Source organism: Anabrus simplex, chromosome 2 (assembly GCF_040414725.1).
Source record: "Anabrus simplex isolate iqAnaSimp1 chromosome 2, ASM4041472v1, whole genome shotgun sequence".
Lineage (NCBI taxonomy): Eukaryota > Metazoa > Arthropoda > Insecta > Orthoptera > Tettigoniidae > Anabrus > Anabrus simplex.
In genome coordinates, this window is record NC_090266.1 from 1048236124 (window position 1) to 1048251096 (window position 14973).

General features: G+C 38.6%; 1 protein-coding gene across 1 annotated transcript in view; it reads right to left on the reverse strand.

The window, feature by feature from the left end:
• Positions 1-634: 634 nt before the first annotated feature.
• Positions 635-14973, reverse strand: part of disp (dispatched) — a 185510-nt gene continuing 171171 nt past the window's right edge. The window contains exon 15 of the mRNA XM_067140121.2: positions 635-3134. Within this exon, the coding sequence (XP_066996222.2) occupies positions 1617-3134 (1518 nt within the window). The 3' untranslated portion in view covers positions 635-1616. The remainder of the gene's footprint in view (positions 3135-14973) is intronic.

The following is a 14973-nucleotide window of genomic DNA, read 5'->3' on the forward strand; positions in this document are numbered from 1 at the left end:
ACAAAATAATATTGAAAAGTAAAACAAACAGGTCCACTAATGACACAATGCAACTATAAATCTCTCTAAAATAAAGAGTACATGAGCTTTCTGAGGTCTTAAAAATCCTAATGATATGAAGACATGAGCAATACAGAATGAAAAACATATCATACCTTATCAGATCATAGTGAAGGAAGTTGTAAGAACAAGGAAGAATCCTGAAAACATGAAAGTAATTTCCATGAATTATTGTGAAAGTGCTTAAAAAGAGACAGCTGTTATTTCAAACTACAGTTATTTTGGAATTTGATCAGACAACAAAGTCATAAAACGGCTTATTCTTCCAAACATTCAGTATTCACAAACCTATTCCCTTGGAAATTCAAGTTTAGTTACTTACTTACTTACTTACTTACTTACTTACTTACTTACTTACATCTATATGATATAATAACTTTATAAAAAATTACTGTACATGAATCTTGATACAGACAATTAATACTATTATAGACAACATTAATGAAGTATGTCTTAAAGCTGTAGAGACATTGGTTTTCATATCATGATAACCAAGTCCAGTCATCTTTCTGAAAAAAATAATCACACATGCATACACATAGAAGATAATACAAATTATTTTACAAGTTAAATTTATACGTAGGTCCAAAGAAACACAACATTTTCACAATAACAAGCATTACATTCTCATTAAAACAAAACTCTAAAAATACTATGTAACTAGCTACAGACAAAAAAATATCACAGTTTTTTTAAAGAAAGCCTCAAAGAGACACTGAGTCAATTAATCTGTCCAGAAAACATACATAGCTGCGCTGCATATAATTCATTGACAATAAGTAACATTTAAAAAAATACCTGAACAACAGAAGGTAAGAATTTGCTCTGTTTCTTTTGGGGAGCATAATTACACCAGTATGTTTCATGGAGAACATCATTATATCAGTATGAACATTTTATGATTATAAAAGAACATCATCTATACTACACGTAAATTATCACAATAGTAAATCTCTCAATTGTCATTGCGTCTCCACAAAAAAAAGTTTGTATTCCTATAACTTTTTCTCATTATTAATGCTTAAAATTTATTTTTGGAATATTTTATACAATTTCATAAAAAATTATTATAAAACATATTTTAAATAAGGAAACATATGAAACTATAGGCCTCTTAATGAACCTACAGAAACTCACAACTCACTAAGTTATTCGAAACTATGAGGCTCTCATTTCTAAATAATTCAATTCCTCTAACCCATAAGTAGTAATTTTTTACATCAGAACCTTTACTGTATTTCAATGATAAATTTCTTTACAATAAAAGATATTAACCTTTCTTACATAACTGTCCTTATATATTTTCCTGATATTCTCTGGATATTAACAGTAACAAAATACCATGAAATAAATCTGTAAAAAATATCACATCATTACCAAATCCTTGAAAGTGCAAAATTCTTTTAGTAATACTGTACCTTATAAATAACAATTGACCCTGTACTACAGAGTGTCAAATAACTTCAAAAAGTAAATATTATCTTTGAAACAAGTGATCCCATGAGAATGACCCTAGTTAGGCCATGACATGTTGTCAGAACACTAGAGTCTTAAGTTTAATGGCCCAGAAGTGGATCCTCCTTTGAATGAGTCTCCATTTCAACATCATCAGCTAGCACAATGGTCGTTGCACTTGCAGCCGAAGGAGACTGGTCAACAGGTAGCGACACTTTACGCATCACACGTGGAACCAATGGCACTGTCGAAGATGAAGGCAAGGTGGCTGAGAGACTACCCGAGCGGCACAGAGTCTTATGCCGGCTCTGTCGCATAGACAACGCCTCCAGTTCGTGGCTTTCACTTGTACTAGGGTGAAGTGGGCAAACAGTACTAGATGTGGATAGGGTAGACTCAGAGAGCACATTGGTGTACACTGTTTGCTCTCTGTTGTGCACGCCTGTCCCTCCTCCTCCTACTGGAGAGTCACCTCCGCAGCAGCGATCTGGGCTAGGATAGGAGAACTGACCAAATCCACGCTGTGGACCAGCCACACTCAACAATGCACCCAGAAAAAATGTGGAATATATCCAGCTCACAAGCATAACTACCACTAGAAATGTGCCAATCTGAATGTAAGCCAGGACGGATGAGGGGAGCATGAAAGCACCCGCTGCTGCAGTTGTGAGTGCTGCCATAACTGTTGGGCCACCCATGCGAGAGATAGCATAAGATACTGCACGTATCCTGTCCTCACCTTCGGGGCAAATTCGGTAATGCACTCCGTAGTGGAGACTGAAATCGACAGCTAGACCTATGGCTACCGAAACAGCAATAGATTCAAGTACGTTAAGTTTCCAACCTAAAAGAACTAATATTGCCACAGTAACAAATATGATGCATGTGATAGTAATTACAGCATATAAACTTATAAGAATATTAAGAGTAACTAGCAGCAGCACAACAAGAGCAATGCCCATAGACACACCAATCGCTATTAATGTATCTTCAGACAGGGTGAGCTGAAGGTCATAAAATTCAAGGTCACTGATGAACCAACCATTCCTCATACCAGGGGGTGCATGCTCAAGTTGACTCTGCATCCATGTTTCAACCTGATGATAGAAATGGTTCATCTCAGTAAATGACATGGAGTAGGAATGATTGCTATCATATTCCACAACAACTGCCTGAATTTTATGAGGCTTCTTGGGATCTTTAGAAAATTTAGGTCCAGCCACACCAGGGATAAAGATTTCAACAGGTGTTTCATATAAATTTGCTATTGCATGAACTATACATTTCTCAAACAGAGCCCGCTGGTATGGGAACTGAGCTGTTTCACAGCATGGTGTACGATCTATACCACTTGGATCTCTACAACGTCTGTGCATCCATGACATGAAGGACTCAATGAAGCAATTTGGCAACAAAGGGCCAAGTGTAGACTGGTAGAAACTTTGAGCTCTGAGGGTTCGACAAAAGTTCAGCAACCAAGCTTGAGATTCTGGAGCAGCCATATCAAATGATGGATCGAACACTAACGTTCCACGAGAACTAGGGTCAAGGTAGTCACCATTGTCCACAGGCAGCACTCCCCAGACAAAGCGTAAAGGGAGTTTAGTGTTCAGATCAGCCTGTTAAACAACAAACAAATATTATCAGCACAGATTAATGAAACTCATATCACTAGAAAACTCAAACTGTATTGTGATCATACCCACTAATGAAATATGTAAGATTATTTAAGGACAGAACTTTATATCATTCAAGCTCCACAAAACTGTGTTACTTAATGTTTCATGTCAACTACTACCAGATGTGACATGAACTATTTGCTATTGGCTTTATGTCGTACTGACACAGATAGGTCTTATGGCAATGATGGGATAGGAAAGGCCTAGGAGTTGGAAGGAAGCGGCTGTGGCCTTAATTAAGGTACAGCCCCAGCATTTGCCTGGTGTGAAAATGGAAAACCACAGAAAACCAGCTTCAGGGCTGACATGAACTACACATACATGTAACTTTCCTTCCTCTAGTTCTAACAGAGAAGAAGCTTTCCATTTAGTCAACACTTACAATAAGAGACTCAGTGAATAACACTTTTGTTACTTTTAAAACAGATATAACAATAAATGAATAGACAATGCAATGACATATCATCAGATCAAGTTCATTGACTATTATATGGACACTAGCTGTAAGCCTGTCCATGACAGGGAAGAAGTGCTTCCAGTGTAAATACCTTCATATCTCACCTTCATCTTTACATAATGTTTATGCAGCGAAATGCCATAAATAGAAACAGCATTTAAACCTTGGTGAATTAGTGCCTAGAATAAAGTAGTTCAAAGTTTCTCTACAGCATCCATTGTGAAAGCAGCTTGACGCTTATTTTAATTGTGGTGAGTCAATATTTTACTGTATCACTTTTCTGTATACTATGTATTTTCAGTTTCACTGAGTAAAACATCTTGATTTGATGCATTAAGGATTTTAAGTTCGACATCACCTTACCTGAGGGTTCTACATTACGTGTGTCTCATACTGTTTTCTAGCCAAACGAAAGTCTGTTTCTTTTGTCGATTCCAGCAACCTTTGATTACATTTTCTGACCAGGTCTTGAGTTAAACACATATCTGTCTCTGGAGTAGTTTCTAAAACACGTGTTGTGTGTTTCCCAAAATGATCTGTGAATATATACGATCGCTTCCTTAAACTTTCATAACTTTGGCATACCTTGTTGTCTTGTTTATTACTATATTTCAAAATGGTCTCCTTCAATGATTGTAGATACACTTATCACATGGAATGATTGCAGTGTATATGTCAAAAAACATATTTCGTAGATGAATTTTCATTTCAAAAGAGTTTTTAATTTCCAAATATGGGATTTTTGTTGTGTGCTTCTGAAGTCACAAAAGCAATTAGGAAATCTCTGCAGGTAATTAAATTGGGCTGTTGCTGGGCTCATCGGCTACAGGAACTGAAGCTGTGCAGAGGCAACAGATATAAGTGATGATCTAGTGAAACCCTCGTCAGATATGTATTGTTATAAAACATGAATGACATGACAGTCAAAGTAAACACTTATCCAGTACGTTATATCTATGGGGCACTCCATGTGAAATCAGACGGTAAGATAAGTGAGAACGTTTTAATTCTGAAGAAATGTCTTACAAAAACAAAATGGTTGGAGGTATTAATTTTTTGCAATATCAGCTTCCTCTATTCAGCGGTCTTCATTACATTAAATGTTGAATGTAGTATCATTTTCCAACACTCAACATTTTACAGAAAGTAGAAGTCTGTTATAGCGAGAATTCATAACGGCGAAAATTTTACTCGCTATAGCGGATTGACATTATATCTGATTTTTCGTAAAAGTCGGGAAAGCCTCCACACACATTACAATCGGTATGTAATAGCAATCAGTTTGTTCAAAACTTGCATTTTAGCAGATTACCATACTACTCGTGAGTTATTTTTCTAATTCCGAGACAACGTGAATGCGGATGTACAATTTCATTCTGAAGTATTGGAGTAGTATCACTCAGTGGCTTCTGTGGCAAACTTTTCAGTTTTCTTATTCAAACAGAGTCACCTAACCTTTTTGCTATAAATTAATAGGGAATAACCTTTCCAAAATTTAACCAGAAGCGAGAAAATACAGCGTAACCTCGTAGTCCGTGCTCCTCATTAAGACTATTTCTCGCTTTTCACGTTGTAAATTCGAAGTTCTGATTCACGCCGTATTAAATCTATTTAAAAATACTTCATTTACCGTGTCACAAAATTTCATTATTATCGCTCAGTACAGTCACATTTTTCCCAGCCCTGAAATTGTTCTTTATCATCCCTTGTGAAAGGAACGTGAATTCCAACACAGATTAGGTAGGGAAAAGTTATGCAAAAACAGGAAATGGCCTTGAATTCTGGAACTTTAGAGAGTGAATTACAGCTTTGGGAAGCAAGCCATTAGCCTCAGGAAAGTTCAGTTTTGCTCCCCGGGTTTCATTGATATTGCTGAATAACCCAGTAAGCCTGTTTGTGCTTGTATTTTGCATTCCATTCAGAAGTCAGAAATATATTCTGTGTTGAGTGATGCAGTGAAGGGTAGCAAATATTTGTCGTGTGATAGACTACGTAAGGTTTAGGAACATAATCGTGTCAAGTTGACAGACGTGGTACATATTTGTCTTGTGGTAGCCCTGCTAGAGATACTGAAAAAGTCATGAAATAGTTTATTAACGAAGACAAATCCAGGAAGGGGACAGGCATCTGCATCTGCATCTTTCAACGGTGGTATGTATGTTGAAACTTGCACCGCCGAGTTTTGATTCGAGTCGATCGAAGTGTCGCATTCGAGATGATGATCCAAGTAATTTCGCTCGTACATGGCCGAGTTTAACCTCCAAATAATTAATGGGGGAAGAGTGTGATCTGCAATAATGTGGTGATACTTATTTATTAAATTTTATTGACTTCTCTGTATTAAAAAATATTTTGAAAGTCAATATGATTTCCTCTTCAAAGTAGGAGGCGGACTGCATTCACAAAACTTTGGGAGTCTTCCTGTAATTGTTTGGAGATGAAATATTTGTTTATATGTTTACTGTTATTTATTTATTTATTCAGTTTTCAAAACTCATGCCTGAACTTATGCAATGAACTGTAAACTCTGCACACTTCAGTTGAACAGGCACTGCATTGCTACCCGCTTGCTGACTAGCTACATGCTTCTTGTGAAAAGCTCTACCTCACCATAGTAATATTTATTAATTTTTTATTTGTATATCATTTACAGTCACATAAATTTGACAAAGCAGACTTATTCAACTGTCAAAACTAAAGGAATTGAAGTATTCAAATATTTTGCCATTGTGGAATAAAAACAGAATTAACATCATGGTAATTATCTCAATAATATCATGATTTACATACTGTATCATAAAAAAGCCTACAGCCTATTATAAGTGTGAAAATAAAACCTCATTCAATTCTATCTTTAAGGATAAGTGAAATATGGGCCTTGGAAGTCACAAAAAATATTATTATATGATAAATTTAACAAGTTGTTTTGCAAATGCCATTACAATTACAAAATACTGGATGGTACAACTGCCCCTAGCCTAACCTAAATATATTGATCTTGGCTACTAACAACAATGTTTGGTCTTACACTGCTTTCTATAATTCCTTTATTCGTGTCAATCAAATCAGCATTAATGATAAAATACCAAATGATGGTAAAGAATCGTGAAAATTCTGCATCAGAGAAATGTTATGCACAGAGAATATGATAGCTGAATGACTAGATGTAGTACTGACATAACACTGCAAAAGAATAACTCGTGGTAGCTCAGCATGCTAAAAGTTAGAAGAGGAAATCAGTGCTCGTTAGTCGGAGGCTCGAGTCCGATGTATGACAAATATTTTTATTTCGTTGTTAATGTTCGTGTGAGTCGCGTCCTTGAAGACAAATCTAAATCATGATAAGTTCTCATATTGCAGGTACTTAGTTATGTTAGTTTTTAAGTAGCTCTTAAACAAGCTATTTGCAGTAAATTAAGCTTTCATCAACAGAGGTGCAATGGGCCTGTATATGGTAATTCGATTAATGAAGCAAATGTTCAAAATGACCACCTCCTTCGTTAATGCAAACCCGAGCATGTTGGAGGAGGGACATTCTTACTTGCTGGAACGTACGTGGTGAAACCTGCCTACAGATTTCAGTGATGAGCCACTGTAAATGATTCGGGCTCTCTGGCTCCTGTTCATAGAATCTTTCCTTTAAATAACATAAGAGGAAAAGGTCTACTGGAGTAATGTTAGGCGATCTAGCCGGCCATGTGGCAGGACCCCCTCGTCCAATCCATCGTCCAGGATACATCCCATGCAAGTGGTTCTGTACTGCCAACGACCAGTGTGGAGCAGCTCCATGCCGCTGGAACCACATCCTTAATGGAGTCATAAGGAGCACATCCTCCAATAAGAGCGGGAGGTATTCATGATGAAACTGTACATAGCGTTGTCCCGTGTGGTTTTCTTTGAAGAAATATGGACCAATTATCTTGTCTTGCCCACAGGACTTTTTGACGCCCCAATGTACCTAAAATCGAGCTCCTTTTATCCAGTAATGGAAGTTGCAACAATTAACAGTTCCATTGTTGTGAAATCTGAATTTGTCACTAAAGATGTTTTTGTTTTTTTATTTATTTAACCCGTTCACCCGCCAGGGTTGCTTTTTACCTCTGACTCAGCAAGGGATCCCACATTTACCATCTCAAGGACAGTGTCCTGGAGTGTGAGATATTTGGTCGGGAATACAACTAGAGAAGAGGACCAGTACCTCACCCAGGCAGCTTCACCTGCTATTTTGAACAGGGACCTTGAGGGGGATGGGAAGACTGGAAGGGAAAGGCAAGGAAGAGGGAAGGAAGCGGCTGTGGCTGTAAGTTAGTTACCATCCTGGCATTTGCCTGGAGAAGTGGAAAACCACGGAAAACCAGTTCGAGGATGGCTGACGTGGGAATCAAACCCTTCACTTACTCAGTTGACCTCCCGAGGCTGAGTGGACCCAGTTCCAGTCCTCGTACCACTTTTCAAATTTTTGTGGCAGAGCTGGGAATCAAACCGGGCCTCTGGGGGTGGCGACTAATCACACTAACCAAAGAGAATGTCTAAAGAGAATGTTTGTTAAGAAATCTGCATCAGCTTCAACTCTTTGCAATACCCATTGCAAAAATTCTACCCATTTCTGAAAGTCATCTCTGTGAAGTTTCTGGTGTAGTTGTTGATGGTAGGGGTGGAATTTATAGTGGTGCAATATGCGCAGTACAGATACATGATTGATGTTCAGTTAATTTCCAAAGGCCCATGAGCTTGTATGCGGGTTGTAAGCAGTTGCATTTAGAACAGCTTCTTCTTTATTTCCAGACGTCACTGGAGCATAACGAATGGGGGGTAATGTATGAAATGACCCCGTTGCACGCAACCATCTTAAAAACATGTCGAAATGTATCTGCAGTTGGTAGCTTGCGCCCAGGAAATTGTTCTTGATACAAGCGTCTGGCATCCCGTGAATTCTGTCTTGCTTCCCCATAAAGTAGCACTGTATTCACATAATCATCCTGTGAATACATAATGTTTGCTTTTGCACTAACCATACAGTAAGTGTTCGCACTCTGCTGCAAAGATTACAATGTGCTGTTTCATGTGCCCTACGTATGAAGTCCAGACCACTGTTAGTCTTTCTTCGAGTTGAACCTACACAGTTGCTTGGTTGAATGGGTATCATAATGTTGACAGAAAGTGCAGTGCGCTTCATTCGTTGAAGCCGCTTGCCATATGAATGTCGCTTTCTTTGCAAAGGTAAAAAATTTGCGAGTATAATATAAAAATAACATTGAAAACTTTGTAACTAGATTCGAACTCTGAATTCCTGGAAAAGATCACATGCCAGCTGTGATTAGTATCATGTAGCCAATCCACGCCACAAAGAGTAGGACTTGTAACTCTGTACCAATGGAATAATGTAGGATATGCTTCAAAACTGATCCTGTATGTTACAAGTTCTGAACTCGAATGTGCAGACAGGTTTACCTTGCTGTAAACACCACAGTGTGCTAAAGAATCATGTCTTTCTTTAGCCCAGATAGTTGCAATAATTTCCTACGCGTAGAGTATGTACCTATTACTTGGTATAACCCTTTCACTTTCAAGCTCTCAGCTGATGGAAGTGTGAAAACTGTCAGTCATACTTACCCCACTATGCACACATTTCTTTTAAAATGACATGGAAGGCACACCAATAAAAATATCGACATGAAAGTTTGTTAACTTCTAGAGCATATATCACTTATTATCACTGCATGTAAGTCATGTCCCAAAACCAGAAGGGTTCAATTTTTAAAAAAATAACAAGTGCAGAAACAAAGTTACAAGTTTCAGATTTTGAAAGTTTTGAAGTAATTCTGAGAAATGGTTTCCAATGCACAAATTTGTGATTGATGTTAGTACAAAGGTCATATTATTGTTTATTATCATGGTAAATATCAAGATTCTATGTGCATTAGGTCCAAGATTTAATTTGTAAAGTGATGTATCACTGAAATAGTCAGCCATTTTGTATAAAATACACATTTCATACTTGAGGTGCTGGATTATTATCATCAGCATCTATACTTTCTGATTCGGGCAAAGAAACATCATCACTTGAATAATTGTCAAGATATTCAGTGATATCGTCAGCTAAATGAACTATATCCGACTAGGCTATTTCTAACATTTCGTTTACAATATGCACCTAATTACCTAATAAAACTATTTAATTAACAAACTAGCAAGTAAACTAAATATAATGCATATGAAACTGCTTAATTTCACAATATAATTAGCATCATCAACAAAAACAGAGAGAAATGCTCACATGTTTGTCGCCAACCACGACGTAAACAAGACACCAAACTAGGGCTGGGAGCGGAGCTAGTAATACCGATGAGTAATCCGGTTATAGCAGATTAGTGCACCACCGATCCCCTCCGCTTACAACTGCAAGTACTCACGGAGGACCAGTGTAGTGCACGACACATGTTTAATGAGGGGAGACCACGATGTTCGGATCACGGATTATCTTCAAACTTTGCACAATTTTAGTAGTCCATTAGTACAAGATAATGTGCAAATAGTAAGGTGTATTACTTAGGCATTTTCGAGAAAATCGCAAGAGAATTTTCATGTCGAATATGTACCGGTGCGTTGCGGTCACGATCACGATCACGAGATGGCGACGGTCGAGTGATTGGCGTTCAAGCACCGTAATAGCTGGATCACAGGATCGAGTCCCGCTCATCTCTTTCTTGTTTTTCAACACTGGTCATATCCTTTCATATATATTGCAGGTCAAAGCGTCCAGGTGCAAAGCAGTTCCGGGTACCTTACCTGATTTCACTGTGAGGTATGAGGGATTTTGCAAATCACGACAGGCATACATTTTCAGGAAAACTTTATGCATTTGGTCGTTTACTTGTTGATAATTATAAATAGTATATATATTTTTGTAGTCGGCCTCTGTGGTGGAGTGCTTAGTGTGATTAGCTGCCACCCCCGGAGGCCCAGGTTTGATACCCGGCTCTGCCACGATATTTAAAAAGTGGTGCGAGAACTGGAACGGGGACCACTCAGCATTGGGGGGTCAACTGAGTAGAGGGGGGTTCGATTCCCTCCTCAGCCATCCTCAAAGTGATTTTCTGTGGCTTCCCATTTCTCCTCCGAGCAAATGCCGGGATGTAGGTCCCTACCTAAGGCAAGGCCACGGCCGCTTCCTTCGCTCTTCCTTGCCTATCCCTTCCAATCTTTCCATCCCTCCACAAGGCCCCTGTTCAGCATAGCAGGTGAGGCCGCCTGGGCAAGGTACTGGTCAACCTTCCCAGTTGTATCCCCAACAAAAGTCTCGTGCTCCACGACACTGCCCTTGAGGCGGTAGAAGTGGGATCCCTTGCTGAGTCCGAGGGTAAAACCGACCCTGGAAGGTAAACAGATTAAGAAAGATATTTTTTGTAATGACAGAAATTAGTAAAGAGCCAAATAACATGCAAATACACCTTTTTTCACTATATTATTTTTGATTTGTAATATGTATGAAAGAATATGACCAGTGTTAAAAAAACAATACAAGTGGTACTCGATCCAGCGCACCAGCGATTACGGAGCTTGTACGCTAACCACTTGACCACCGCCGTTTCGTGATCATGAGCGAAACGCACCGGTACATATTAGATGCAAAAACTTCTCTTGTGATTTTCTCGAGAATGCCTTAGTAGTATACCTTACTACTTGCACATTATCTTGTCCTAATGGACTACTAAATGTGTACAAAGTTTGAAGATACTCCGTGATCCAAACGTCGTGGCCTTCCCTTGTAAGCGTATTGTACCTGTATTCAGCTTGTGCTTATTAAATTTGCGTCTATATTTCCTCCGCTTGTTGTGTTTTGTAGATAATGCAAAGTATACTGTATAATAATTGTGTTATTAGTTTGATATTTAATCCCATTTTTAGATGGTATTCATGTTTTAGAATATTTAAGGATTTAAATACATTTTTACAAAAATGTGTACCACAAATGCCACGAAAACCATCTGATGTATGGCAGTTCTTTGAAATTACTGATTATAAAAATCAGCAAAATGCAAAATTTTGCGGCTGGATTTACGCGACGGCTAGTGGTGTATCAAAATTGTGGGATCATATCAAGAGGCATCACAAGGATGAAATGAGCAGGTTGGCTTTGCCAGCAGAAAACAACATTGCTGTATTCAGCAAAACAGTTATGTTGTGAGAAAAGGGCATTGAATAGACGGGTGAAATATCTTAACGTTGCCATATCAATAACGTATTTAAATGTGCCGCCACAGTACATTCACTCGGTACAACCGGGTGGTGACGTCACAATTACTGCTCCGCTCCGCACCGCTCCGTCCCCGCCACTACACCGAACTCCAGTGAGCACAGGTTTTAAACTCTAAGAATATTGATAAATACGGATAGTCAGCAGCTCCCACGGACTATAACGTGAGTTAAAACTGTGCTCTTCTTATTCCATGCAAAATGCTGCTATATGGCACGTAAATAATAAAATAATAACAGCTAAGACCGGAAACGATGGTTCGTTACTACGTTAGTTTTTGCAGGAGCCGTGGGTGCTGATAGATCGTTACCTTGAAAGCATAAGGGTTAATGAGTCCAGCATAATGTTTCAGGTAGTCGGTGTAGTTGGTGCTTATTGGGCAATATTTATTATGTCTATTTATTATAACTCCCTTAGAAGAATATCTGAGACTTCAGAAAAGTCAAGTCATCGTAAAAGATTCCTAGGAGAGTGCAAAACGAGAATTAAAAAAGGCATGACTCATGAAGGCTCTGAACCCTCACTGTTCCAATTAGCCTATCTCGGTACATCTACAATGCATAATTCCGCGCAGCTACTTCCAGCGTGTAAATTCAACCCTTGTAACTCTGTATTCACAAGTAGAGCGAATGTTCTTGCTTCGAAAAGTTACTGATGTGTTACAATGATCCGGTTATATGCCTTTACAGAATGCTCTAATGGTAGTAATTACATGGGGTAAGCTGTACAGCATTTGCGTGCCATAGATTATAAAATACTGTGAAAAATAGGTTTTTATCAATTTTGATACGATGAGACTATACAAAATTGCTGTGAATTGACATGTCTGTAATTGGTCCTAACCTATCACGTTTTCTATGATACCACTGCCACCCTTTTCCATAAAAAGACAATGACTTCTTGGACCAATCAGATGCGCAATTTTCTATCAACAGCTATAGGAGTGGCTACGGCTTGTACTTTTTGGTAATATTTCGGAAAAATTACTAGAGTAATGCACTCCGCTCTACATAAAATGGTGCAGTGTGTTTGAGATGGGCCTCACTTATTGCCACTTGTACCGTTTTTGCATTGTGCAGGGAAGTCTATATCAGGCTAACTGCATATAAAATTGTGAAGATGTTGCGTAAGATAGGACTAAGAGACATTTAATTCCTAGCTGGTTGCATACATTCGGGGGAAAATACATGTTTTAATATTTTTGTAATATTTAAAGAAAAACCAAGTTTGTTTTTGCAGTTCTTTTGAACACATGACATGGAATGTCCCCTACTGGAGTCTGATTCCCCATAAGAATTTGAATGTGACGTCCATTAAGCACCATATAAAATTCCAAAACATTAATGGGAAATAGACTTTTCAGCCCAAAGTCTGTATATAGGGCTTATATTTGATTAAATATTGTGTTAATGTGCCTGCTGAATAAACAATCCAACCTCATAACTCCATCAGGCAATATATCATCCATTTCAATAAGCAGATGGGTAGAGGACAAAATAGTGAACTGTAACATATAACTTCAAGACAGCAGTATTGATCAGTAGCTAACAAAATAATTACAGTCAGAACTATTATAGGTAAGGATTACAGCAAACACACGCCTGCTAACTGAAGGGCCTATCTGATCGTGATACACATCTTTACGGAGTAACGGAGTACAGGGACCTGGCAAATCTCTGCCATAGCATGAAATTTCTGAGCATCATATCCCAGTCAGTAAACCTCATCATCCATTTTATGAGAGATAGTTTTACTGTTTTTAAGTGTGACACATTATTCTTGCTATATTTTACTGTTATATTTTTTACTTTAGTTTAATTTAAAGAATTTTCAAACGTTTAATCCTGTTGTTCTTTGTTAAGTATAATCTTTATATATGGTGTCCAGCTCCATGGTTAGCATGCTGACCTTTGGTCACAGGAGTCCCGTGTTCGATTCCCGGCAGGGTCGGGAATTCTAATAATTTTTGGTTAATTCCGCTGGCACGGGGGCTGGTGTATGTGTCGTCTTCATCATCATTTCATTCCTATCACGAAACGTAGGTCCCCTACGGGTGCAAGTGAGCTGAACGTGTCCTCAGACACACCCGGCACTAAAAGCCATATCCCATTTCATTTTTTCATTTCATTTTAGTTTTACTTTAATCAAATGGGTGCCTAAAGTACACACCGGAGGGGCTCTTCCTTCAGTAAGTAGGAGTGCGCTGCTATACCATGGTTTGATCCAAAACACAATACCACTGCTTCCTTCAGGAGACTCGAACAGAAGTCTTCCATACCTTTGTTGTTCCATTTATCGTCCTGCAGTGGCCTGCCTATCCTCCTTCCAGTGGGACATTAACAAATGTCTCAGCTGAGAATGTATATCACTGGCTGGAACCTGGCAATGTTACATGGGCAGTGTGACTGCCTCCTTGGCAGCCAGATCAGCTAACTTAATTTTCCACAATACCCACATGGCTTGGAAGCCGTACAATTGTAAATGTGGTGCTTCCTTTCCACCATCCAGTCAGCAGATCATGGATACGTTTCACCAGGGTATATTATCAGAAGCACATATCGATAGACTTCAACGAGCTCAAAAAGAGTCAGGGCACACAAGGTAATGCCAGCATTCATTGGGCAGCGCATCCGTACAGCCTCCAAGATGGCATAAAGCTCTGCTGTGTACATGCTGTAGTTTCCATGTAGAAAAAAGAGAAACCTATAATTGTTCACAATAAATGAACAGCTAACCTTCCCTTCTTACCTTGAGCCATCCGTGTACAGCACAGTCGATCCTGGACTGGCTTACAACAGCGTTTGGGCAGAGCCACATGTACAAGAGGCCCTTTCCCATGCAGCAAGTACATTAACTTTCGAATCAGTCAAACCTTAAAGGAGGGATCGATGGTCACAAGACCGGTGCACACCTGTCATTGTATTTATCATATTAAGTGTTCCTATTCAATTCCCTATCTTTCTACACATGACCTAATATGTCAATAAATTTAAATATGCTTCATGTTTGTTGGATACGAGACATCACAGTGTATGATGTCCTGCAAGACATTGTTTAACGTCCAC